General features: G+C 39.8%; 1 protein-coding gene across 23 annotated transcripts in view; it reads right to left on the bottom strand.

The window, feature by feature from the left end:
* Ambra1 (autophagy and beclin 1 regulator 1) overlaps positions 1–26,591 on the bottom strand; it is a 189,292-nt gene that overhangs the window by 113,520 nt on the left and 49,181 nt on the right. For 14 of the 23 annotated variants that reach the window (XR_015683352.1, XR_015683353.1, XR_015683354.1 and 11 more), the window contains 1 exon segment: positions 3,153–3,239. The exons of the other annotated variants lie outside the window; for them this stretch is intronic. Coding sequence is in view for 11 of the 14 variants with exons in the window: in NM_001134341.4 (NP_001127813.3) it covers positions 3,153–3,239 (87 nt within the window). In the remaining 3 variants the exon portion in view is untranslated. 23 annotated transcript variants of the gene reach the window in all.

Raw genomic sequence — 26,591 nt, 5'->3', positions numbered from 1 at the left:
GGGGAGGTGTATTTTGTCTTACTGAGAATACTAAAAAAACTGACTTAGAATAGCTGTATTTAAATGAAAGAAAAGTATTTGTTGTTGGGCACACTTGTGTGACTGTAATCTCAGCTACTCAAGAGGCTGAAGGACTACAGCTGGGAGACTTGTAAATTTGAGGTCAGTTGGGCAACTTATGTTAGTAACAGAGGCACCCCCAAAACTGCAAACATCTTGCAGTTCCACCTGTAGTAACTCTGAAACTTTGTTCTCAGGAGTTCTACCTTCCTAGGCTAAAAGAGTTCTTGTAGTCAACTGCAATAGCACCTAAGGCTATAGTTAAAGCCGTCTATCCTTTGGGCCAGTCATTAAATAGAATTCTCAAGGAGCTGGCTAGTAATCATTGCAACTCTAAGTTTACATGTTAAAATAATATACTACACTGAGCACGCTGACTCCAAATTACCTTTGTACAGTAGGTGGGCAGAGACATGCAGAAGCAGAAGCTAATCAGACTACACCAAACTAATCAAACAACAACAACTATTTTCCAAAAGGCTCAACTCATGATATTTTCATTACTCATTTGGATACCTGTTATCAATCATTCAACCACTAAACATCAAACTTTGGACAGAAGTCAGTGCCTTTATGTTGTTCTTATTTTAACCTAACATACTAAAGTCTTCCAGCAGAAATTAAATGTGGATTAAATTTAGAGAAGAAAATATGTAACGGGCCAGAATTGAAGGGAACTGATGTGGAAGAGAGCACAAGTAACAATAAGTGCACCCATTTCTCAGCTATGGATGGTCAGAAAGAATAGGAAAAAAAATGGACTATTGCTGGTAAAGGGTTAGAAATAGTGTTGTTGCTATAATATTGAATAAAGACTACCCTTTTGTGTAGAGACTTAAATACAGCATTGCATAATCCTAGTTGTTTAATTACATTATAGGAATTTCTTAAACTATGAAACTATGTTACCAGATACAAATAAACAAAGAAAGAGAGAGTTCTAACATAGTTTTGCCCTCTTATGTATCCAGGAGGAAAGGAAGGTTTTTACATACTTTAGAAAATGTCTCACAAAACCTTTCCCTATCCATATGATATAGGACACAAGTAAGAGGACAGAAGAAATGAGTACTACATGAGGAGATGGTAACGAATGCCCTTCTACTGAGGGGACCCAGGACCGTCAAGCAACCAGGAAATGTTCCAAGTGAAAATCTTAGGTATTTAAGAAGCCTTTCAATAGTAAAGAAATCCGAGCAGGAATAAATAACAGAGTGCATGAGAGGACAATAACCATAATCCTTACATTCTGAGGCAGAGGCAGAAAGATCACAAATTTGCGACCAGCCTCCACTGGCTACACAGTGAGCTAGAGGTCAACCCAAGCTGTATATTTGGCCCAGTCTCAGAAACAAAAAACTAAAGTTTCCCAGTCGAAAATTTCTGAGGATGAGATTCCTGCTGCTGTCTGAAACTCACTATGTAGAACAGGCTGGCCTCAAATCCAGAGATCTACCTACCTCTGCTTCCCAACTGCTGGAGTTAAAGGCGTGCATTGAGACAGCAGGCTTGAAAAGAAACTTTATGGCAGAAAGTTGTATTGATTGTTTTATGATTCTAGAAATTGTGAAACTTTCCCTTCTCTTTTTAAGGACTTATGTTTTTCCAACATAATTAGAGACTAATATAAATGTCCTTGCTTTGATCACCACCTGAATGCCTATCTAATTTTAAAGTCTCCACCTCTGCTGTCTGGACCCTTGGATTTGGTACTCCTGGGATAAGGGAAACACTGTAGGACCATGGAAGCCTTTGTTCCTACTGTTCCTACTATCTTGGTGAGAATGTGCACTACTGCAACAGAACTGTGGCAATGACAAAATCACTATCTCTGCAGTCAAGTTGGTCTATAAAGGTGTTTCCGGGTAGACAGAAAAACCTTAAGACTCGTTTAGTTTTATCTGGCCTATACTTTGACTTCCCTAGCCCACCACTGTAAGTTATCCATTTTCTTATACTATTTAAATAATAGTCAAGTCAGCTCTTTTCAGATCTAAAAATGTCATCAAATCCAGCTATGGCAACCACATGAGGCTGCTCTTTACTGATAAATGTTGTCCTACAACAACTCAATGTCCCGGCCTTGGTTTTGTTAGCAGCACTAGGAACTTTAGGATGGTCCCTTAGGCTCAAATGAAAAACATTTCTTTCCCCCCAACTTTTAAAAATTTCAGGCCCAGAAAAATGTTTCGCTGGGTGGATAAAGGAGTTTGCTGTAAAAGCAAAAGGGCCTATGTGCAATTCTCCAGCAACCATGTAAAAACTAGGCATGACCCAGGTATCTGTGATTCCAGCACTTCAAGAAACAGAAAGAGGGATACCAGGTCTGCCTATATACAATGGCAAACTTCTAGTTCAGCAAGAAAGGCTAACTCAAAAATGAACGATGATGACGATGATGACAACAATGATGATGAAAATGATAATGGGAAGAACAGAGAAAGGCTCCAAAGTCTTCATCTGGCCTCTGCATGTGCCCACACCACAAACACACACATATACACCCATTCACACACACACACACACACACACACACACACACACACACACAAACACACACACACACACACAGTTTCAGTAACCTTTCAAATGTCTTCTAAAACAGAATAAAGCAAACACTTTAGAAAAATGACAATTTCATTCCATTATGCTTCCTTTATCTCTTCTTTTGAATAGTGTCTAAAAACTGGCTTGATTTCTTTTTTTTTTTTTTACCCTTTTGCTATTGTAAATTTGTTTAATGTTAAGTATCTTCCCTACAAATAAAATGTTCAAAACTTTGGCTCTTCTTTTGGCTGTCCATCTCACAGCCAACAGCCTCTTGAGTAGCAGGAAAGAATACCTATGCCCTCTACAGGTAGGTACCCGAGTGTCCCCCAAAGGACCATGGCTCAATTATAATCCTCTGTCACCAGAGATGCCATTCACTTACCTGCAAGACTCCCCATCACTTGAGATCCCTGCCTTAACACTGTGACTTAAGAGTAAAAGAGCACCAGGACCAGAGAGGCACAGGTGGGGCTTCCCACAACTTGGCAACCCCAAGGGCCGCCCCTCCCCCCTCCTAGTGCCATTTCTCATTTTGGCCTTACCTCGCTGGGTCTGGGTAAATTGGGTGCTCTCTGGATCCTGCTCCATCATAACGGGATAATGAAATGAGGGAAGACTCCAGCAGCCTCCTAGCAGAGATTAAAAAGATGGCAATAATCCCTGTCAATTTCCAACTCAGAGCTCAGTCATAAGAGAAATGGGGGAGAGGTAAATAAGATCCCCCTTCGCAGTCAGCTAGCATCTATTATCTGGGGTGTTACCCTTCCAACAATTTAATTATATAGAAACATTAATAAATGGAGCACTACGGAGGTCCGTATGGACAGGACCACCGTGATAAGCTGAATGCTGTTCTTCAGTGAAATACTCGCAATGCAGCAGAAATGTGACCTTATACCTCTTTATTGCTCCTTCAGCAGACAAACGGGCTAGAAGCAACAGAAAAGGAAAATAAGGCATAGAGAAAGAGAGCATCACACAGTTATCCTGGCAATCAGCTCCTGTGCACCGTCACAGTCCACACACCCTCACCTACGCCTTCTACCCTACCCACACCCTCTTTGTGAGAAAGAGTACACTTTCTCTTAATAACTTGCAAAAACCTTTCCTTTTATTATCCTGACCCATCATAAATTCCAACTAATGATAGTAACACGCATTTTATCAGGTGGTTTTTTGGGTACCAGGCCTCAGCACACTGGAGATCTTAAGAATTACTAGATACACAAGAACACTGGGACTAGAGAATTAAGTACATGGGCCCACGACACACAACTATTAAAGATTCCCATGAGGCCTGTTTAAACTCCCGAATGCTTCAAATCTCTAATGTTGTACTATACAACCTTCCAGAGGCTAGGTAGGAAACAAGTGCCTACTGCATGTAGCTATGGTGAGTAATAAACACTAGCAAACAGAAAGACTGGAATCCTATCACTCAGCTATAGCCAATTATTACCAAGCTCCAACCCGGCTTCAGTATTGCTGGCTTGTTGGATTTTGAATAACCAAAATCTAGATTTCTGCATGAAATTTCATGGTTAAGTTTTAGCAAACAAATACAGCAAAGGTTATTTAAATAAAACACATCCAATAAACATGTGTGGTCCAGGGGCTTCCTGGTCTACCATACTACTTCCCAGCTCACTCATTCATATATATATATATATATATATGTATATATATATATATATATATACACACACACACACACACACACACACACACATGCTTGGCAGCCATGCAAACTCCTAATGCAGAACACATCTCAAAGGAAGTAGTCTCAGAAAAAAACTGCATATTGTTCCTCTCCAGAAGCATCTTGCCTGGCTCTCCCAGGAGCAGGTCTCCGGCTCCCTGCCAGATCCTTCCTTAAACAGATCTGCAGGGTAAGAACAGCAGCTACCCTTCTTTTCCAATTGAGTTAAGAAAATTCAACGTTATTAAAACCAGCTGGCTTTAGGTATAGTCACGGGCAGTCACTATCCCAGCAACTGGCCCACAGTGGCATCTCCAGTCACAAGCAAGACGAAACAATTGACACCCAGCACCTTAGCTTTACCCATTCTGCGTGGATAGGCAACCATTAAAGTATATTTTCTACTACGATATGGCCAAACTTCAAAGAGCAGTCAATAGAAAGAATACAATATACCCAATGAAGAAGAAAAGAAGGTAATAAAATCCACCTTCTCTCTAGTGATATCACTATTTGCAACAGCAGAAATGTTCTATTTCATTATTCTAAAACACACTTTTTTTCATATTCCAATGTGTCGTAAATTGAGATACATCTTAAATTATGTGATACAGATTAACTAGCATATTTCTCTTTCTTTTCTAACATTACAACAAAAATAATGTCATATCTAGGTCATTCAAATGCAAAACATTGGGGCTGGGGATTTAGCTCAGTGGTAGAGCGCTTACCTAGGAAGCACAAGGCCCTGGGTTCGGTTCCCAGCTCCGAAAAAAAGAACCAAAAAAAAAAAAAAAAGTTTCATGTCAAATGCAAAACATTGTGATGGTTAGGGAAAGTCAGTTTTTAAGAAGGCTGTTGTGCAAGTCATTTATTTCCTCTTTATAAAGCCTTATTTCTTCTTTTTATTTTTTATTTTTATTATTTTTCCCTCCATCTTTATTAAATTGGGTATTTCTTATTTACATTTCAATTGTTGTTCCCTTTCCTGGTTTCCAGGTCAACATCCCCCTATCCCCTCCCCCTTGCCTTCTATATGGGTGTTCCCCTCCCCATCCTCCCCCATTACCACCCTCCCCAAAACAATCACGTTCACTAGGTGTTCAGTCTTGTCAGGACCCAGGGCTTCCCCTTCCACTGGTGCTCTTACTAGGCTATTCATTGCTACCTATGAGGTCAGAGTCCAGGGTCAGTCCATGTACAGTCTTTGGGTAGTTAAAGCCTTATTTCTTAACTGACACATAAAAACATACAGGAAAAACCTGTTTATTTCCTCAAATACTTTATCATTTATATTGAAAACTGTGAATTTTTTCCAGTTTCTTAAAATATACAGTATATTATATGTTATTATAATTAACCCCCTCTACAACAGCACTTTTTCCCCCTTGTTTGAGACATGCTGGCCCAGAATGAAAACTATTCCGGTTTCTGGCCTCGAAGTGTTGGGATTATTCATATCCTAATGAAACCTTTTTGTTCTAAGCTATAAAACTTAAAACCCATTGACCAACCTATTTTACCCATATAGTACTAATAACATCATTCCCCAAGAGCAGGGTAAGAACTGAAGAATGAAACAAGGTCTAGGAATAGCTGCCTGCCTTTAGAACCCAAAACTCAAGTGCTCTTCAAGTGATGCTGAGTATTCCTGACTCTAAATAGATGCTTAGTAAAGCAGAAAGCCTTTGGTGAGAAGGCTTTCAGAGTGACCTGCTTTGTGAACTGGATAAGTTATAAAACAAATATTGCCCACTACCAACTATGTCAAGGCAGTGACAGAGCTCAGAGGGAAATAAGAAGGTTTATCAGGGATGCTAAAAGAAGATTCCTAAACTTAGAACAATCTAGATTAGACGTCAATTTTAGTGACTCCATTTGATATCTTACATATTCCAGTTCCCATCCTAACTTTCTATTTTAATCAGGAAGACTTCTTATAATCAGAATAGCATCAAAATGTTAAGCTTTGTACCAACAAACAATGCAAAAAATTGACCAGTCAATGTTTATATGTACATGTGTAAGAGTGTGTGTTGGGGTAGGGGGAGAGGGGGAAGGGGGAAGGAGAGAAGGGAAGGGAGAGAAAGGGGAGGGAAAGAGGGAGAGAGGGAGAGAAAGGGAGAGAGGGAGAGAAAGGGAAGAGGGAGAGAAAGGGGGAGAGGGAGAGAGGGAGAGAAAGGGAGAGAGGGAGAGAAAGGGAGAGAGGGAGAGAGGGAGAGAAAGGGAAGAGGGAGAGAAAGGGAGAGAGGGAGAGAAAGGGAAGAGGGAGAGAAAGGGGGAGAGGGAGAGAGGGAGAGAAAGGGAGAGAGGGAGAGAAAGGGAGAGAGGGAGAGAAAGGGAAGAGGGAGAGAAAGGGAGAGAGGGAGAGAAAGGGAGAGAGGGAGAGAAAGGGAGAGAGGGAGAGAGGGAGAGAGGGAGAGAAAGGGAGAGAGGGGGAGAGAGGGAGAGAGGGAGAGAAAGGGAGAGAGGGAGAGAGGGAGAGGAAGGGAGAGAGGGAGAGAGAGGGAGAGAGGGAGAGAGGGAGAGGAAGGGAGAGAGGGAGAGAGGGAGAGAAAGGGAGAGAGAGAGGGAGAGAGGGAGAGAAAGGGAGAGAGGGAGAGAGGGAGAGAAAGGGAGAGAGGGAGAGAGGGAGAGAAAGGGAGAAGAGGGAGAGAAAGGGAGAGAGGGAGAGAGGGAGAGAGGGAGAGGAAGGGAGAGAGGGAGAGAGGGAGAGAGGGAGAGAGGGAGAGAAAGGGAGAGAGGGAGAGAAAGGGAGAGAGGGAGAGAAAGGGAGAAAGGGAGAGAAAGGGAGCGAGGGAGAGAGGGAGAGGAAGAGGGAGGGAAATACTTGAAATCAAGAGAGTCAATCCAGATGGGCAACACTTCTTCACATATATAAATCACTGATGAAACAAATTCTCTGCAAGGAATAAAAATAGGTCTGACCAATTGGAGTGTATTAAAGAATGAACCAGAGATATGAGATAAACAGACATTACCACTCGCATGCCTAGGATCCTCAAAGCATTCTCCATCCTAGTACCAACTATGTGCAGGGGAAGGGATGGAAAATGGCATGAGTAAGTGGACCAGGGTAGCAGCTGTGCTCTACCTTCTGCTCTGGCACACACAAATATAATCTGACTTAATAATCTATCACACAATTTGATAATATGAAATCAGGAAGGACTGAAGGTTCAGTAAAATTTGTTCAAGTTTAAAGTTGCCATTTCCTTTTGACCTGTAATCTCAATGTAGAAATATTTTATAGAGTCACCAAAACTCTGACACAAACAAACAAACCAACCCTCTTTTCTCTAACAGCTAGCCTACTTTATCTTCCGTACCAGTAGTGGCTAAGTGAAGAACAAGGGCCATGATACCTTGAATTACTGGAGATCAGGAAGAAAACACTTTAATTTGTGCTTTATGTATAGCCATGTGTGTAAATTACACAAGGGCTACTTAAAAGCCTTTCACCAATAACAGCATGCTTTTTAAAAAGCCCAAAGGCCACTTCTCTATCAAACAAATGTGAGATGATTCAATATTTTTTTAAAAACTTAACAAATGTAAAAATATGAATATAACAATAGTCAACCATAAAAGAATAATCAATTCAGATATAGGTACAACAAAAGAGAATAATATAACAGATGTGACAAAATGCAAACATTTAGAGAATGTAAGCAAAGAGCATTTGAGAATTCTTTTATTGTTTTTGCAATTTTTCTGCATGTTGAAATTATTTTAAAATAAAATTGATGTCCCACCAATGTAAGTAAGACTGAGGCCAAGAAGGCTGCCATGAGCAGCCTGAGCCTTGGTGTTTGAAACCCTGTCAAATAAAATACATTAAAAGTGGTACAGATCTGTGATCCCAGCACTTACAAGGCTGAGGCAGGAGAACTGCTGCTGAATTCAAAGGCCAGGCTGGGCTTCTGAGTGGGAATCTTTGTCAAAACAAAACAAAACAAAACACCCAGTAAGACAGTGTATTCCATTAATTCCAGCACTCAGGAGACAGAGGTAGGAGGATCGTCTTGTGTTTAAAGCCATCCTGATCTACATGGCTAGCTCCAGACAGCCAGAAATACATAGGAAGACCTTGTCTCAAAACAATAAAGCAAAGAAACCCAGCCCCCACCCCCAAACACAGAAAACCACAAGTGATGAGTATGATGGTACATGCATAATAATTCTAGCTTTCAGAGGGGGAACTTAAAAGGATCAGGGAGGGGGAGCAAGACCCATCATGGCTACAGAGTAAGTCTAAGAACAGCCTGGCATATATGGGACCCTGTCTCAAAACCAAAACAACAAATTAAAATAGCCAATATCCAAGGGTTTGAGGACGTGGCTCAGACATGACTAGGAGTAAAGGTACTTGCCATCAAGCCTGGCAAATGAGTTTAATCCCCAGGACCCATGTGGTGGATGAAGAAAACTGATTCACAAATTGTCCTGTAACCTCCACAGATGTGAAGTGACATGTGTATGCACACATACAGCACACAAATAACTGTAATAAGAAAATTAAATCCAATATTTAAAAATCTTTTAAATCGGGGTTGGGGATTTGGCTCAGTGGTAGAGCGCTTACCTAGGAAGCGCAAGGCCCTGGGTTCGGTCCCCAGCTCCGAAAAAAAGAACCAAAAAAAAAAAAAAAAAAAAAAATCTTTTAAATCTTTAGAAGTTTTAGGAAAATCTAAAAGGAAAGGAGGTAGCATTTTCAAATTAAGTATCATTTTAAACTTTTTAAAAGTTTACCTTTGTTTTTTAAAAGTTTACTTCTTTATGTGTAAAGGTGGTTTGTCTGCATGTAATTCTATGTACCATATGTGTTGCCTGAAGAAGCCAGAAGACAGCATCAGATCCCCTAGAAATGGAGTTATAGAGAGCTGTTAGCCACCATATAGGTGGCTAGGATTTGAACCAGGGTCCAGTGCTTTTAACTGCTAAGCTATCTCTCCAGATTCTATTTCTATTTTTTAATTATATGTATGAATGCATGTCACTGTAAAGTATATACACATGGGTGCAACTGCCCCTAAAAGTGAGACGAGGACATTGAATACCCTGGGGCTGGGGTTTAGGACCTCATAACCAAGCTATCCAATATGGTTAGTAGGAATAGAATTCAGATTCTCTGTCAGAGCAGTAAATGATCTTAACCACTAAGCCATCTTTCCAGCTCCTAAAAAAGATTTTTGTTATTGTTATTATTTTGTTTTTTAAGAAAGGAAAAATGTAACCCCTCTCTATATAACCCTGTCTGTCTAGGAACTCACAGAGAGCTATCTCTGCCTTCCAAGTGCTATTAAAAGCATGTACCATCATGTCTAGCTTAAAATTTTTCTTTAAAACAGAAAACTATCCTAGGCTCTGAGTTGAGCTTTTAAAATAAAGTTTTATCATATATATCAGATATACATACACTGATCATTTTTGCACCTAATATATATAAAATCTGCAGCTGTTTTGGAGGTAGGAACCAAGGCAGAGTTGAATAATACTGAGAGAAACAATGCCTAAAATATTAACTTCCTCTGAAGAAGCCCTTTGAAAGAAAAGCTCTCCTACTTCTATTCCAAAATACATACTTACATAAAAAGTAAGCTCCTTGAAAGACAGCCTGGCAAGGTAATTAATTCTAGCTACTCCTTTTGTTAGATACCAAAAGTTAGAGACCAGGGGGTTGGGGATTTAGCTCAGTGGTAGAGCGCTTGCATAGCAAGCGCAAGGCCCTGGGTTCGGTCCCCAGCTCCAAAAAAAAAAAAGAAAAAGGAAAAAAAAAAAAAGTTAGAGACCAGCCTGGGCAACATAACAAGATTCTGGATGTAGGGTGGGGAATGTGATTGGAGGATACACCTCACCGTGTGTGGGATGGGTACACTGTGATGCTGACTATGTGAATGAGAAAGAGCAGGACTGCAGGATAGGGCTTAATAACTTTAGGTGTTCTAACTGCACCTCACGGAATAATACAAGATTATTAAGCTCTGCAGAGGGCACAAGTCAAATTGTAAAGTTCCTGACATTTTATACGAATGTTCTTTCTGATTAGTATTATGAGTAATATTTTCAATAGGTTCTCAGTTTCACATGGATGTTTGATAATAAGGAAAACTAAACAATAAAAGAAAGCTCTGAAGTCAAATGTGGTCTAGGAGTATGAGACAGATCATCTAGAAGACAAAAAGAACCGTCAGGTGGATCTGGTGGCACATGTCTAGACTTCCAGCACTTGGGAGGTGGAAGGAGGAGGATCACCTTCAGCTTAGTACAAGTTGGATACCAGCCTGGGCCACAAGAGACCTCATCTTAAAAACAAAAGAATACCAAAACAACAAACTTTCACTTTAATTTTAATAAACACTAAAATTTGAGAAGCAGGAAGTCTGACGTAGTCTAGCAATGACAACACATCTTTACTAAACAACTACAGCCTGCAGACCTGGTTGTCAAATTACAGAGAAAGCCAATATCCTAAAACAACAAACATTTTCAGACCTTCCCCAATCAGTGCAAACATCAAGTGTCAGAGCTACACAGCCTCTGCAGACAGAAGAGCTCACTGGTGCCTGGTGCCTTACAAGGACAATTTTCTTGCCCTGTCTGTGTGATATTTACTGTTTAAATTCAGGAGCCAAATGCAAACCAATAGCCTCCTCACATTTAAATGCTGTAGCTTGACATAGAAAGTTTGCAATGGGGATTGGGGATTTGGCTCAGTGGTAGAGCGCCCTGGGTTCGGTCCTCAGCTCCAGGAAAAAAAAAAAAAGTTTGCAATGAAATTTCCCTTTCCTTTTAGATATTCTATTCAGATATTTTCACACTTTCGATCTCAGAACTCCTTCAAAACCATGGGGCCACTAAACAACTTTTTTTTTTTTAAATAGGAGATCTACTGATACTTAAAACCTTATTTCAAATTATAAATGGCAAGAGTGCATACATTCGATTAGTGATATAATCACATTACATGCCATATAGTCTAGGAAACTCCACTGTTCCTCTGTGAAAGAATTTAGTGAAAAGTCAAAGGACATCTCAACATTCAGAAGAGCTTCTAGACTTCTGCTGGAGTTCCTGACCATACTTTGAGAACCCCTGTTACAGATCAACTATACACTACTGCCCATAAAAATCCTTCAAGACTCACATATCTAGCTCCTCCTGCCAAAAGTTCACTCTCTTAAGAGGTGGTAACTATCTTAAGAGACAGAGATCTCGGGGTTGGGGATTTAGCTCAGTGGTAGAGCGCTTGCCTAGCAAGCGCAAGGCCCTGGGTTCGGTCCTCAGCTCCGGGGGGAAAAAAAAAGAGACAGAGATCTCCTGGGGGAGGGCAGAGAAGTGAACACTTTTCATTCCAGCACTTGGTAGACTGAAGTGGAGCCAGTTAGATTCCTGTGATTCAAGACCAGCCTGGTTCTTATTGGCCAGCCAGAGCTACATAAACAGGCTCTCTTTAAAACAAAAACAAAACAACAACAACAACAACAAAAGCCAGACCTTCTCCCTGTGATTATTTATAAACATGTCTGTGTCTGCTTTTAGACTTACAAGCTACATAAAAGCTTGTATTGGTTCCAAATCATCTTTTTATCTTCATCAAAATCCACATCCTAATTAACATGTAATAGGAGACAAATAAATATCTAAGCTTATGAATCAGCAGGCAGTCTAACTAAACTGGGAAGAGTAAGTCAGGAAGCATATCCGATTGTTCTTTACTGACCCCATGAGTCTCAAACAAGGATGTGTAATGTCAAAAAATGCATACTAAAAAAAATTCTTGAAGGAAGGTTTTTAGAAACTGCCTACATCATCCTTTGCCCTTTTGGTCACTTAAAGCACTCAGGTTAAAGTGCTGACACAATTGTCCTAATATATATAAGAAGCCTGGTCCCTTGAAGGTTCATTAAATCATGAATTCAGAGGCTGGCTTCTTGCCTAGGAAATAACCATTGTTACTCCTACACTATATGTTCCCAAGAGACTTCATAAAAAAACAGGGCAATGTTTGGAGGGAATAAAGGGGCAGTGGGTCAAAGAATTTTGCATGTAATGTTGCTTGCTAGATTTCTTAATCTTGCTCTGCAAGCCCCAGATCTGTCTCAGCGCATGCCCAGGAAGGGAGATGACAAGTCTTTATTCTTTGTAAAAAAAAAAAAAATAATTGTGTGTTCTAAAATGACACCTCTATTATGATTTCCAAGTTGACATCTATGATTTAAAGAAGAGGCATCAAAGCCTCCCTATTTCACACACTAGCAATTATCATTTAAGTTATCCAGCGATAGGCATTCATCTGATCACTGTAGGGCCCTGTAGTTCTCAGGGTGCACTCAGAGTACAGGGTGCAGATGCCAACAGAACCCGATAGACATCCTGTCCCTGCTGTGAGGTGGTCCAAATCAGGACCACAGCTAAAAGGGTAACATGGGTAGGGGTAGTGTGGGAAGGCAACCAGACATACGACAGAAAGAGCTCATAATGTCTGTGGAATGGAACAGTTTTATTTTACTATGTTCAAGCAAACCAGGACACACAAAACAATGCCTTTTACCAGAAAAGCACAAAAAAGTCTTTAGCAAACATTACTGTATTCTGCAATACCTCTAGACAGTGAATGACTGACAGTGAAACGTCAGAGCACAAGGTAATCCAGCACAAATTCTGTACCTAATATGCAACATGACTAAAGTCAGCCAGACCCCTTTGGGAACATTTGACCCCCTAACTCTTTGATAGTTAGCTATTTTTCATATCTTTGTATAAATCCACCACATATTATAATTGTGAACCTTCAATTTTTAATAAAAATCACTTTTGTCTACATCTAACTCAAAGGTATAAGCTGATCTATACAATGTCTCTGGGAAACTGGGGAGGTCTGTTCACAGGCCCTAGACCAGTTTTGGAATCAGGAATTTAAATCAGAGACTTTTTCACTAGATGTTACCGAAGAGCAGATCTGTGAAAACGACCTAATACACAGCTAGGCCTCACACACATATCTCACAAGCTGCAGCTGGAATATACGTTATTTATTAGGCAACATATACACTGAGGGAGGGGCAGTGCATCCTAACTTGTTCCCCTAAAGTCATAAAATGATTTACAGAATTCCACAACTATGACTTCTGTGTTAACTTGATCCAGATAAATCCTAAAAGTCTACCCCCATTAATTCTGTAAAGAACATGTTGACAGAACCAATACCAAGAAACATGTAACTATCTCCTAAGCTAGTTTTTCACAACTTTATTGCTAAACTGAAAACTTAAAAACACTTGACTAAGGCCAGTCATTAAAAGTAACAGCCACTGGGTGGCACCTTTAGTTCAGCATTCAGGATGCAGAGGCAAGAGGATCTTTGTGAGTTCCAGGACATCCAGGACCACACAAAAAAACCCTGTCTTGGAAAACAAACAAACAAACAAAAAACCAAAAACAAAACCCAAAAAACAAAACAAAACAACAGCAACAAAAGGAGTGACAACCAGGGTTGGAGAAGTGGCTCAGCAGTTAAGAGCACTTTATGCTCTTCTAGAAGACCTGAGTTTCATTCCCACGTGGTGCCTTACAACGGCCTATAACTGCAGTTTCAAGGGGATCCAATACTGTCTTCCTTCCTCCATGGGCACCTGGCATGCACATGCTGCACAGATATACTTGCAGGCAAACACCCATATACATAAAATACAGTGATAAAACTTTTTTAGAAAAAAACCAAAACACAACAGACTTTGACTTGACCTTCACATAGTAAAAATACTATATAATAGGAAGTAAAATCTTAGAGTCCAAACCAGAAAGGCAAGGCAAGGAAGTAAACAGAGCCTTACAAGAGATGGAGAAGAAAGCAGAGTAAGCTTGGTTTTATTAACCATCACAAGGGCAGCTTTTTTTCAGCTCACATCTTCATGTACCAAGTTTCTTAAGCTATAGAAATGGATAAGACTCCAGCAGGGTCTCAATAGTCCATGGTTAGTTCTTGAACTAACACAGAGCTGGGAGTACAAGCAACTTTTTGTATTGGAGGTTCTGACTGCCTCTCTTGGTGACAGTTGACTTTGCTGATCTGCCTCTGGGGATGTACTACTTGTCCTTCCACCCTGTTCTTGATTAACAACCACATTAATCCGGACTCAGCATCTGAGAATCCACTGGAATAATTTTTCTACCATTTCCCTCTGTCTAGACAACATGAAATTGTCATAAGTGACACCTCAAGTACAATTAGTAGAGAAACTGCAATTTCCACTCTCCTCCTCCGTTCCCCAAAAGAACTGCACATTAACGTCCTCCACCATGTCAATCACACCACCCTGATGAAAATTAACTCTGAGGAGTCTGGAAGCCATTTCGTTTCCAGCTTGCTAAAGATTTTGTAGCCCCCGCTATAATTAGAACATGTAAATTGCTTTCTTTTTACTAGCACTAATGGCTATAATTGAAGTGATCTGAATGTCTACTGAATGGATACCTGTGTAAAAAAAAAAGATTCCTCATAAATACCACTTTATCCAGCTGCATTTTATTTAAGAAAATCACAAACAAAAGAGAAAAGACAAAGTGGGGGCAGTGAAAGGCATGGAGCCACCAGTACCCGGGCTTCTGTAACTACCTTCAGAAGCCACTTTGAAGTCACTGCCAGTTCCTTTCAAGATGCCTCATTAAGACAGCAGACAGATCAAAGGACCACAAATCATGAAATACACTTTATCAATGTTTTCTGGAGGAGGGTTCCCCAGGGGACACTTGACGATTTCTAGAGACATTTTTGGTAGTGGCAACTGGTTTGGGGGAGTGTTACTTATGTAACAGCAGGAATACTACTGAATACCCTTCAAGGCATGAGACAGCCTCCCACAATGAAGGGTTATCTAACCCAAATGGCAAGAGGGCTGTTGTTGCTAAACCTCCTTGACATACTTTAATGGTCTGAGTTTAAGCAACAGAAATTCTAAATACAAAAATGGGTAGAGATCTGGGATCCAAGTTTCAGAATTAGGCAAAATGCAGCTTAAGATACATCCTGTATCACCATCGCTTAGGCTACGCAACCTAGAGTTTATTCTTGTTTTCCACATTTGATGGGAAATCCCCATCTCATAAATGTTTATGATGAGTTAAGAACACATGTAAGTCTGGAATGTAGCTCAAGATAGAATATGATTGAGTCTAGCATGAACGAGGCCCTGGGTTTGATATCCAACATAAAATAAACAATATTAAGCAATCGGTCACTATGTCGTCCAATATTCAGCCATTATATTTTACTCCTTTGTATTGCAACCACTATATAAAGGAATATAAAATACACTGCTCATTCAACTCATCAGGTCTAAAGGGGGATTTGTCAGAAAGATATTTGAAGATTAATACTATAAAAACTTAAATATAGGAACATAAATTACACAGACCACATCCAAATAAGATGCTTATAAGAGCAGTCCATCCAACCACTAATACACACTATAAATACTAAGATTTTTGCTACTGGTTATGTATATATCAGTACAACTGGAGTACACCTTATCTAAAATGCCTAGAACTAGAAATGTTCCTATTTTTGGAGGTTTGCAGATTTAGGAATATTTGCATAGAATATAGGTTAAAGAATCTCAGATCTGAAACTTGTCCTTAATCACAGAAAATCAGAGGCAAGGAGATCTCAAGTTCAAGGCCAAGTTGGTCTACAAGGAGAATTCCCATACAGCCAGGGCCACAGAGAAACATTGTTTCAAACCACCCCAATCCCTAAAATCTCAAATCTTAATTATGAAATTTTTGCTGTCTTTTTTTTTTCTGAGACACAAGTTTCCCTAGGTAGTTCAGGTTGACCTTTGGCTCAAGATACTCCAGGATCCTCCAAAAATACATTAAAACAAAGAAATGTGGTGCCAAATACATATCTATAAACACACACACACACACACACACACATACACACACACACACACACACACAAACTGCGAACAAAGAAGAAAGCTAGCTAGAGACAGTGGCCTGGAGAAGACACTTCAAAATATGTGAAAGTGAACCAGGACTCAGTACTAAATGCATAGGTAGTCCAGTGGTTCTCAACTTGTGGGTCAAACCCTTACATAGGTCACCTATGGAAAACACAGATAGTTACATTATGATTCACAATAGTAGCAAAATTATAGTTATGAAGTAGTAGCAAAAGTAATTTTATGATTGGAAATCACCACAACATGAAGTCTTAAAGGGTCACATCATTAAGAAGATTGAGAACCACTGTCCTAGTCTATACTTAGATCCAAACAGCACTACACAAAGACCTATAAGCAACTAAGGAAAGCTAAAAGCAGGAGAGGTAGAAGACCCCAGTTGGTTGTCCCAGTGCCAAATAGCCAGCCCTGAAAATATACACACAAGTAACATTATATGGACTGAGTTATATTTAGAAAAAAATTAGATATACATATATACACATATGCATGCAATAACAATTAGTGGGGAAAAGGCATGAATTTAAAGGAGAATAATGAGGGTTATATGGGAGGGGTTAAACAGAGTAAAGGGAAGGGAGAAATGTAATTATAAGATCAGAAAAATAAATGGCAAATTAATATAACATATTTTTAAAATTAAGAAAAGTTAAAAAGGAAGTGGTGAGGGAGAGAGTTCAAAGGGTAAAGTACTTGCCACACAATATGGGGATCTGAGTTTGATCCACCAGAGTCCATGTATTTTTGTTAAAAAAAAAAAAACTGTACAGGACAGTGTACACCTTTAATCCTTGACTTGGAGTAGTCAAGACAAGAAGATCCCTAGGGCTCAGTGGCTAGCTAGTCTAACTGACTCAAGCTCTATGTTCAGTGAGACACTCCACATCAAAAAGTAAAGGTGGAGAAGAACTGACATCTGAAATCAACTTTTGGCTTCCATACAAAAATAAAAATTAAGAACATTCTCAATATTAGGTACAACACAACATAGATAAACCTTAAAAGTATGATGTTAGCCAAAATAAAGCCAAGCAAAACAGACAATTGCTATACTTATAAGAATTACATTAGATACTAGGCATCATAATACGGGCATACAATCCCAAGTAAAAAAGACTGAGGATTAGGAATTCTAGGCCCTCTTAGGCTATAAAATAAGATCCTGTTTCAAACACAGATATATTGTAGCAGGGATATAACTCTATGGTAGAGTACTTGACTAGCATATATGATTCCCTCCCTAGGTTCAACCTTCACCACTGAAAAAACAATGTATGTGTATGTATAATCTAATCAGACTCAGGAAACACAAGGAAGCTAGTAGTTGCCAGAGACTTCTAGAGTATAGAATTCAATCAGGCAAGAAGAAACACTTCAAGATTATTGAACAAGACAGGCCCAGTGGTTCAGCCTTGTGATCTCAGCTATTCAAGAGGGGTTAAAGAAAGATCACAAATTCAAGGACAGCCTGAGCAACTTCAGGAGACACTACTTCAAAATGAAAAGCTGGGGCCAGTGAGGGGACTCTGCAGGTAAAGGGGCTAAACTAAGCCCGACAGGACCTAACTCAGGTGCTAACCTGAGTTTTTCCCTGAGACTCACTTGATGGAAGGAGGGGCTGATTCCCAAAGTTGTCCTCTGACTTCCAAATATGCATTACCATAGCACCCTTGCCTCAATCAAATTAACAGCCAGGTAGAAGTGGTGAACACCTTAATCTCAGCACTTGGGAAGCATAGCAGCAAGTGGATCTTTGAGTTTGAAGCCAGCTGGGTCAAGAAGTGAGTTCCTACACAGTAAAACTCTGTCCCCCAAAACCAAATAAATAAGAGTTGTTTTAAGAAGAAAAACTGCAGCTAGCATGGTGGTAAACATTTTAACCCCAGCACTGGGGAGGTAGAGGCAGAGGCAGGCAGATCTCTGAATCTGAGGCCAGCCTCGAGTTCCAGGACAACCAGGGCTACACACAGTAACCTTGTCTGGAAAAAATAAAAAATTAACAAAATTAACATAAAGAGCTGGAGAGATTGCTCAGTGGTTAGTGGCACTGACTGATCATTCAGGGGATGCAGGTTCAATTCCCAGCACTCATATGGAGGCTAACAACTATCTACAACTCCAGTTTCAGAGGATTCTAGCTTCCTTGAGCAAAATATGCATATATTTACAGACATATATGCAGACACCATACACATAAAATAAAATAAAATATGCATAAAATACCTAAACACATAAAATAAAAAATCTTTTTTAAAAAAAGTACAACAAGGGTTAGGGCTATAGCTTGGTGTTAAGAGTGCAGAGCATGTGCAAGGCTTTGATTTTAATCCCAGTACCATCTTAATCAATCAAAGATGTACTATATAGCAATGTGCATTTAGCTAATATTGTATAATATACTTGAAAGTTTGTTGAGGATAATCTGTCACATAAGGGAGGGGTGGTTCTATCTGCCACCACAACAAAAAGAAACTGATAACAAGCAAAATGAATAAAAAGGACAGCAGAGAAGGTGGCTGCAGAAGTGCAGATCACTTATGTGATCATGTAGAAAAGAAAAAGGAAAAGAGGCAGAAAGATTTATGCTCACATACAGCAAAGGGAAAGGGTATGGTGTCAACAAGTTCAACCATCAATGACAAGGTCATAATTTCAGTCTTAGAGTCTTTTATTAATACAATTTTCTACTTTTGTTCTCACTTGATTTTAATTTCCTGGCTAACAACCAAATCAAGTGCCCATCCCTCTATCAAGTGTGATCCGTTCATAAGGAGAGAAAGATTTTATATAATCCACTCACATAGTCCAAATGAAGGTAGTTCTCATTCTGTGTAACTTCACAAAATGGAGAACTGCTCACTTAAGTGAGCCCCATCCAGGAAATCAGTTTGGAACCCCACTTCTTTCCCCTCTGGAAACAAAGGAGGAGTCTGTTAATTGTTGCTATTAAAAAATCAGGCAGTTTCTTAGGTGAGAGGGCTGTCAGCATGTCAGCTCATAACCAGTAGGGAAGCCTCTATGGCTCAATTAGGTAGGATAGATCTTATAGAAGCAAGAGTCTAATGCCCAGTGCCTCCCTCTGGCAAAGCTGCATGGGGAAGCACATAGAAAATGCTATTTCTACCCCTAATCATTAATAAAATGCAATGATCTCACATATGAAGTTGACTTAAGCACCATGAAGTCAGCCTAGCGTAGGCTAAGGCAAGAAAGTCATGCCAAACCAGGTACATTTATAAGTTCAGCACTGGGCAGTATAGACAAAATCAAAGTCATCTTCAGATACACAGAAGTTCTGAGGCTAGCCTAGGTTTTTTGAGCTTGTCAAAAACAAGACAGGAGTAGGGAGGGAGAGGGGTAGAGAGAGGGAGGGAGAGAAAGTCTATGCTTTCCCCCAGCACCCCTGTAATTTTGGGGGAGGAGGTAAGGCAGCAGTATGGAAACTGCAAGGCTGAGGCAGGTGTGCCTGCAGCACTAGTACTGCAGATACAGAGGGAAGAGGATCACAAGCTGAGGGTCTCCTAGTCAACACATGGAATTAGCTCAAAGCCTGTCTTCACTCTAATAGCAAGACTCAAAAAACCCAGAAGAAAGAATCTTTGTCTTGGCTTGAGGAATAACTATTTAACTGCTGCTGAATATTCGGTGGGGATGCATATTATTAGTATTACCATATTTTATGGGGTTTTTTTCCTTCCAACAAAATCTAGAAATCTAGATTTAGGTGTGAACCTGAAAATTTTAGAAACATCTTATGGGCCAGATCTACTTGAAGACTGTCATCTCCAGATTAATTTAACAGGCCCCCTCCCTGAAGCAGCATCTGTTTACACAAACATCATAAGGGATGAGCAAAAGGACTAGAGAGGCAGCTCCATGGGACTCTTACAGAGAAACAGAGTTCCATTCCCACTCCCTACACCAGGCAGCTCACAGTCTGGGGTAACTCCAATCTCAGGGAAATTGGCATCTCTGGACCTCATAGGCACAGGGCATGCACACAAAATTGTTTGTTTGTTTTTTAAAGAAGTAAACATGAGATGTACTGGAACACACACACACACACACACACACACACACACACACACACACACACACACACATGAGTAATCCAGAAGGGGAAACTATTGCATAGCTCTGTTGGACTGAGGCCCATTACAATAGGCAAAATATATTATGCAAACAGAATTCCCTTTATCTGGTGTTATTGTCTTGAAACACACTCAAATGTATCCTTTAGAAGATTTCTCTGAATAGACAATAGGGAGGAGGACCAAAAGGGGGGATGGAGAGGGGTGAATACATGGGAAGTTTCTCTATGTATTTACAGCACACATACAAATTTTACCACAGTCTCCTTGAAACTTCAATCCCTTGAGCTGACAGAACGATTACATCTTTTCACAGTTTGGTATGCACACAAAGCACATGGCCTGCTCTACCCCATTCAGCCTCAGAGAAACAAGAGAAATAATTTAGCTCGGCCCTACCAGGTGCTGATTTGACCTTCAGTGAGAGAAGGGTTGTTTGTCAGGCATACCCCCTGGAAGACCTGGAGGTCATCCCTTTCTAAACTGCCTCACTGACACAAAGTGCCCAAAACAACCTTAGCAAGGCTAGATGACTGCTTCAAGGTAGAAAATATAAGAAGCAAGCAATTCCCAATTACAGATACCTGTTGTTTGTGGAGGTTTCTGTGTGTAGCCCTGGCTGTCCTGGAATTCACTCTGTAGACCAGGTTATCCTCAAATTAAGACATACACCTGCCTGTGCCTCCAGAATGCTGGTACTGAAGGCGTGTCCTACCACATACGACTCTTATGCACCTCTTAACCATTGAAAAGTCTCACAGGAGGTGCTGCTGGGGATGCAGCCCAGTGAGTATTGGGAAACTGAAGAAGCTGAAGTCAGATCTTTCAGTCTGGAAAACATAGAAACCCTGTTACATCATTCTCTCTCCCCTCCACCCTCTGTGTGTGTGTGTGTGTGTGTGTGTGTGTGTGAGAGAGAGAGAGAGAGAGAGAGAGAGAGAGAGAGATACAAAACAAAAAATTCTTACCACCTACAAAACCCAAAATATTTACCTTGTCAATGTTTATCTTATCCTGTATAGAAAGTTTGCCAACCCTAATGTGAAAGAAGAAAAATGATCACACCTAGAATTCAGACTGACTGGAAGACAGATATAGTCTTCAGATATAGACAGAGCATCTGCTTAGCAAACAGGGCTGTGGGATTAATTGCCAGCATTTGTCCAAGAAGAGTAAGCTGGTACATACCTGTAACCCTAAAAGACAGAAGGACATCTAGCTGGCTAGGTTTTTTCTCAAAACACTAAACCTTAAAGTAGGTAAACAGAAAAAGAAAGAAAGAATAACATCAAATTATATCTCTCCCTCTACCTATTCTTACATTCATATTACCAAAGATCTTGCATTGCGTTGCCTACCTAGTCTAGGACCACTCACTGTCTTATAATTAAGAAACAGCTGCCTGGGTATTCACAGTCGTTTCGTAAGACAAGGACTGTATGGTCTGATGTCAGAGATGTTAGGGTTTTCTCCTGTGAGCATGGAAAGTACACAACACCTGGATCTAGATCAACAGGAGTCTTTTTCAAGATGTTTCTGAAAATCCAAAGACGGGAGAATTTACCTCTGTGAAACTTCAGACTCTAGGACAAAAAGCAAAATTATGTGTAATGATCTTTGAAATTATGTTCAATAAAACAGGAAAGAGGGAATATTTTAGGTCATCTTAAAACTAGTAATAATAAACACTCTATAATTAATTATCACTCGCCACTAATAGTTAAAATTATTGGCCCTGGCAATTCCACTTCCAGAACTTTCGGAAACATATACATGAACATACAAAAATGTCCCAGTAGTGCAATACAGAAACAGAAACCATCCAGATCACATCATAAGGAACAACTAACTACGGCTAGAACACTGTATCACTGTTAAACTATCAAACATGGAAAGATGCCTGGTACAGTATGAGAACTAAGTAACCAATGAAGAACTGTTGGTCTATACAGAGGACAATTGGGTGACACAGGATTGTTCAGTTATCTTCAGCACTGGCTTCACAGAGAACTTCACTTTCTATAACAACAGCACATTTCTGAAAAGTTTCAATGTTTTTAACAAGTAAATCTATGTTAGTTCTATAAGTAAGAAAAACCCAGGCATTTCCATTTATGAAGCTTTGCTCTGTATAAATTTTCCAAGCTCTCCCTTTTGCATATTTATTATAATACATCTTCTGATTTGGGGATTGTGGGGGAGCACTGTTGAAGATGATTGATTCTCTCATTCATCCATTCAGATGCCCTTCCTACACACATTCAAAACCTTTTTTTCTTTTTCTTTTTCTTCTCGCTCTAGTATTGGAGATTAAACTCAAAGCTTTCCACATGCTGGACAAGTGTGATACAACAGTGCTATTCTGACAATTGGTAACTCTGGCCTACTGACTTTCACCAGTCTTTTTTTTTTTTTTTCTTTTCTTTTCTTTTTTTTCGGAGTTGGGGATTGAACCCAGGGTCTTGCAATTGTTAGGCAAGCGCTCTACCATTGAGCTAAATCCCCATCCCCGACTTTCACCAGTCTTAAGGCACAAAATAATCTCTAAGTGTGTGAGTTAGCATAATTTACATTATCTCACTCTTTGGTCTGTTCTCCACCAGCAGCCAAATAATCTTTTAGGACTATGATAAAACATTTGTAAAACATGTAAGGGGCCTTCGGATCAATCCCCAGCACCATCCAAAAATAATAACAATTATGCCTGATCTTTGATATATACAATCATTCCAATCTGATGACTTATCAGATAAACGGGTAAAATCCTTTAAAAGGCTTAGAGTCTATATAACAACCCTGTCACCTCTCCAGCAGCATCTCCTACTAAATAGGGAGATTTCTTAGGTACGCTGAATTTGTCCATTTCCTTATGATACTCCAACTCCCAATGTTGACATTTTGTTCCTACAATTCCCAGAGGACACTGCTCAAATGCTACACTATCGTACTTCCTCTAATTACCCTAATTTAGACTGTAACCACACCCACATATCCTACATCTTTTTATGTGTGTCCATTTTCTCCATAGAAGTTGTCACCATCTAGCAATCTAGATACTTTTTTAAATTGTCTTTCTCCCACTAGAATAAAACTCTATGCTGATACTTAAAGAGTACTTGGTAACAGTAACTGTTAGTAAATATTAACCAAATAGTATTAACCCTGAACACATATGATCTCATCAATTAATTAAATACATGGATAATTGAATAGATTAATCACAAAGTACTTTGCAAGCCTGTCATTTTCGGTTATAAGAGCCAAAGTTACACAGAGGAGGAAGGCTTAGAAATTCTTCTAAGGGGGTTGGGGATTTAGCTCAGTGGTAGAGCGCTTGCCTAGCAAGCACAAGGCCCTGGGTTCGGTCCCCAGCTCCGAAAAAAAGAAAAAGAAAAAAAAAAAAAAAAAAAAAAGAAAGAAATTCTTCTAAGGCCTGGGTTTAGCTTTCTTTGGCTTCCCTTTGTGTCTCATAAACTACACTGCTTAATTATACCATAGATTTTGTTCCTTTTCTATTTTCTAATACCTGGTTCTCATTTTTTTCCCCAGGGGGGAAAAAAGAGTCATCATTTGTTCACAAATGAAATTTTCTTGGTTGACCAATCCCTCTCTATTCTTTGTCCCAAAATGCCAAGATTCTGAGTACTAATTTAAAACTTTATTGTACTTTGAGTAACAAGGACCACAAATTCACAGGTTGTTTTTAGAAGTAACTAGCCAACCTTCTATATTCTTAGAGATTAAACAAAAAGTTTATATAAGGATTCTGCATCCTCAAAAGAAAATAACTACAACCAGAACCTAGAATTATCTTGACAGATGGCTCAGTGGTTGGTAAAGGCACTTGCAACCAAAGCTGATGGCTTGAGTTCAATCCCTGGGACCCGTACAGTAGACACAGAGTGCCATAGGTTATGCTCTTACATCTCAGCACTCCTGTCATGTACATGTTTCCTCCAAATAAACATATGTTTTGTTTTTTTTAAAGATGGGCATGGGTACACAATATACAGAGATACACAACACAGGAAGAGATCCTGGGTTCTATTCCCAACACTACAAAAAATAAAATAAATAAAACAAGACAAAATAACATCACTATAATGATGCTTAGAACCTCTTCCTGCCAAAAAGTATAGACTTTCTCAAACCCTGAACAGTCTATGTCTGACCAAATCCAGTACTTTCCACAAAAACTAGAAGAAAAATAAAATATCAACAGGAAACCAAATCATTACACATCTAATTTTGATTATTCACACTTGAACTTCATCAAGGATAACTTTATTGAGACCACATACAATCCTCACAGTGGTTGTTCCAAGCAGTTGCGGGTGTGATCATACTTAACATCATCTATCTGTTTGTTTTGAGACAGAGTTTCATGTAGTCCAAGCTGACCATCAAAGGATAACACTGAACTTCCTGTTTTTACCTCCCAATGGCTAGGATTACAGGCATATACTACCACAACTGGTTTACTCAGTGCTGGGGATCCAGGGTTTGAGAATGCTAGGCAAGCACTATACCAAGTTCTATTCTAGCTCTTCGCAGATATTTCTTCAAACAGAAAAAAGTGGAAGACAGGGGAAGGAGAATCATGACCTCAAGGCCAGCCTTAAGCAGTTTTGAGCCCAGAGTGGGGTACCTAAGACTCTGTCCCAAAACTATTACAATAAAAATAAAATGATACAATAGAGCCTTTAACCTCTCTTACTAAAAAGGGCAAGTAAGGCCACAGGCATATACGCAAAATCCCTAGGGAGGCTAACAGAGTAGGACAGTATGGGCTACATGGTGAATTTAAGGACAGCCTAAGCGAATTAGCAAGAGCATCTCAAAACTTAATACACTTTCTTTTTTTTTTAATGTTTTAATTTATTTTATGTATGTGAATACACTATCAGACACACCAGAAGAGGGCACTGAATCCCATCAAAGATGGTTGTGAGCCACCATGTGGTTGCTGGGAATTGAACTCAGGACCTCTGGAAGAGTAGTCAGTGCTTTTAACCGCTAAGCCATCTCTCCAGTCCCTTAACACATTTTCTAAACAAGCCTAATAACCTGAGTAAGCCATGGAATCCACGTAAGTACAGGAGATAATAGACTCCACACATCTGTCCTCTGACCTTCACAAGCTCACCATTCACAGCACACCTCCCCCATTCACCATTCACCTCCCCATCAAACATGCACATACAATAATAACATAAAAATAATTACATTAATTAATCAACAAAAAGGCTGGAGATGAATGAAGCTCAGTGGTTGAGTACCTGCCTAATACACTGACGTTCAATGACTAATATCACACACACACACACACACACACACACACACACACACACACACACACACCAGGGAAAGAAGTATCTAATACCCAAGCAGCAAAAAGGAAGAAGTGATTAGTAATTATCTGGAGCAGTCAGGGTAGGTTTCTCAAAGGAATTTCTCCAACCCTAACCTCACCCCCCACCCTGTGTGTGTGTGTGTGTGTGTGTGTGTGTGTGTGTGTGTGTGTGTGTGTATGTGTGTGATATGTTTAAGTAGTAGAGCTTGTGTCCTATGGGGCACATGCATGTGATGGAGGTCAGAGGATAACTTTTGAGTCACTTTTCTTCTTTGCGCATTCTGAGGACATCAGGTTATCAGGTTTGCATGGCTTTTACCTGACATATCTTACCAGCTTTGTACTAGGTTCTGAATAACATGTTGTGAAGATTCTCCATCTAAAGAAGTTGTCTGTTACAGTCTGAAAGTGAGATAAGTGTCCTCAGCTGGTCCTTGGATTTGAATAGTTGGTGCCTATCTAATAACCTTCTAGGACCTTCTAGACCTCTGGCTGCCCTAGGACCTGATGGGGTAAGCCCCTGCTCCAGTTCTGGTCCAAGTTGTTTGCTCCCTGATGCGCACCATCTAATAACCAGCTGTTGCATACCTAATACCACCACAGAATGTGGCCTGCTATGTCTTCCCCACCATGAGGGTTTGGTTTGCCAAAATAAAGCCTTTGTCCTTCAAGTTCTGTCAGTCACTTAACAGTGACAAGAACAGTTAAGATGGGTCAATGGCACAGAAAAAAAAATAGTTAGACCCCTTTCTAAATAAGGCAAAACCTGTACTCGCCTAATTTCTAGGTTGTTTTCACCCTCTTTTAGATTTATAATTAGTTCAAATATCTATTTATTTCCTTCCAGATAACGGTGTTTGGGCTGAAGG

Source organism: Rattus norvegicus, chromosome 3 (genome assembly GCF_021556685.1).
Source record: "Rattus norvegicus strain SHRSP/BbbUtx chromosome 3, alternate assembly SHRSP_T2T, whole genome shotgun sequence".
Taxonomy (NCBI): Eukaryota; Metazoa; Chordata; class Mammalia; order Rodentia; family Muridae; genus Rattus; species Rattus norvegicus.
Note: the sequence above shows the minus strand (reverse complement) of the source record. Positions and strands in the feature narration are given on the sequence as shown.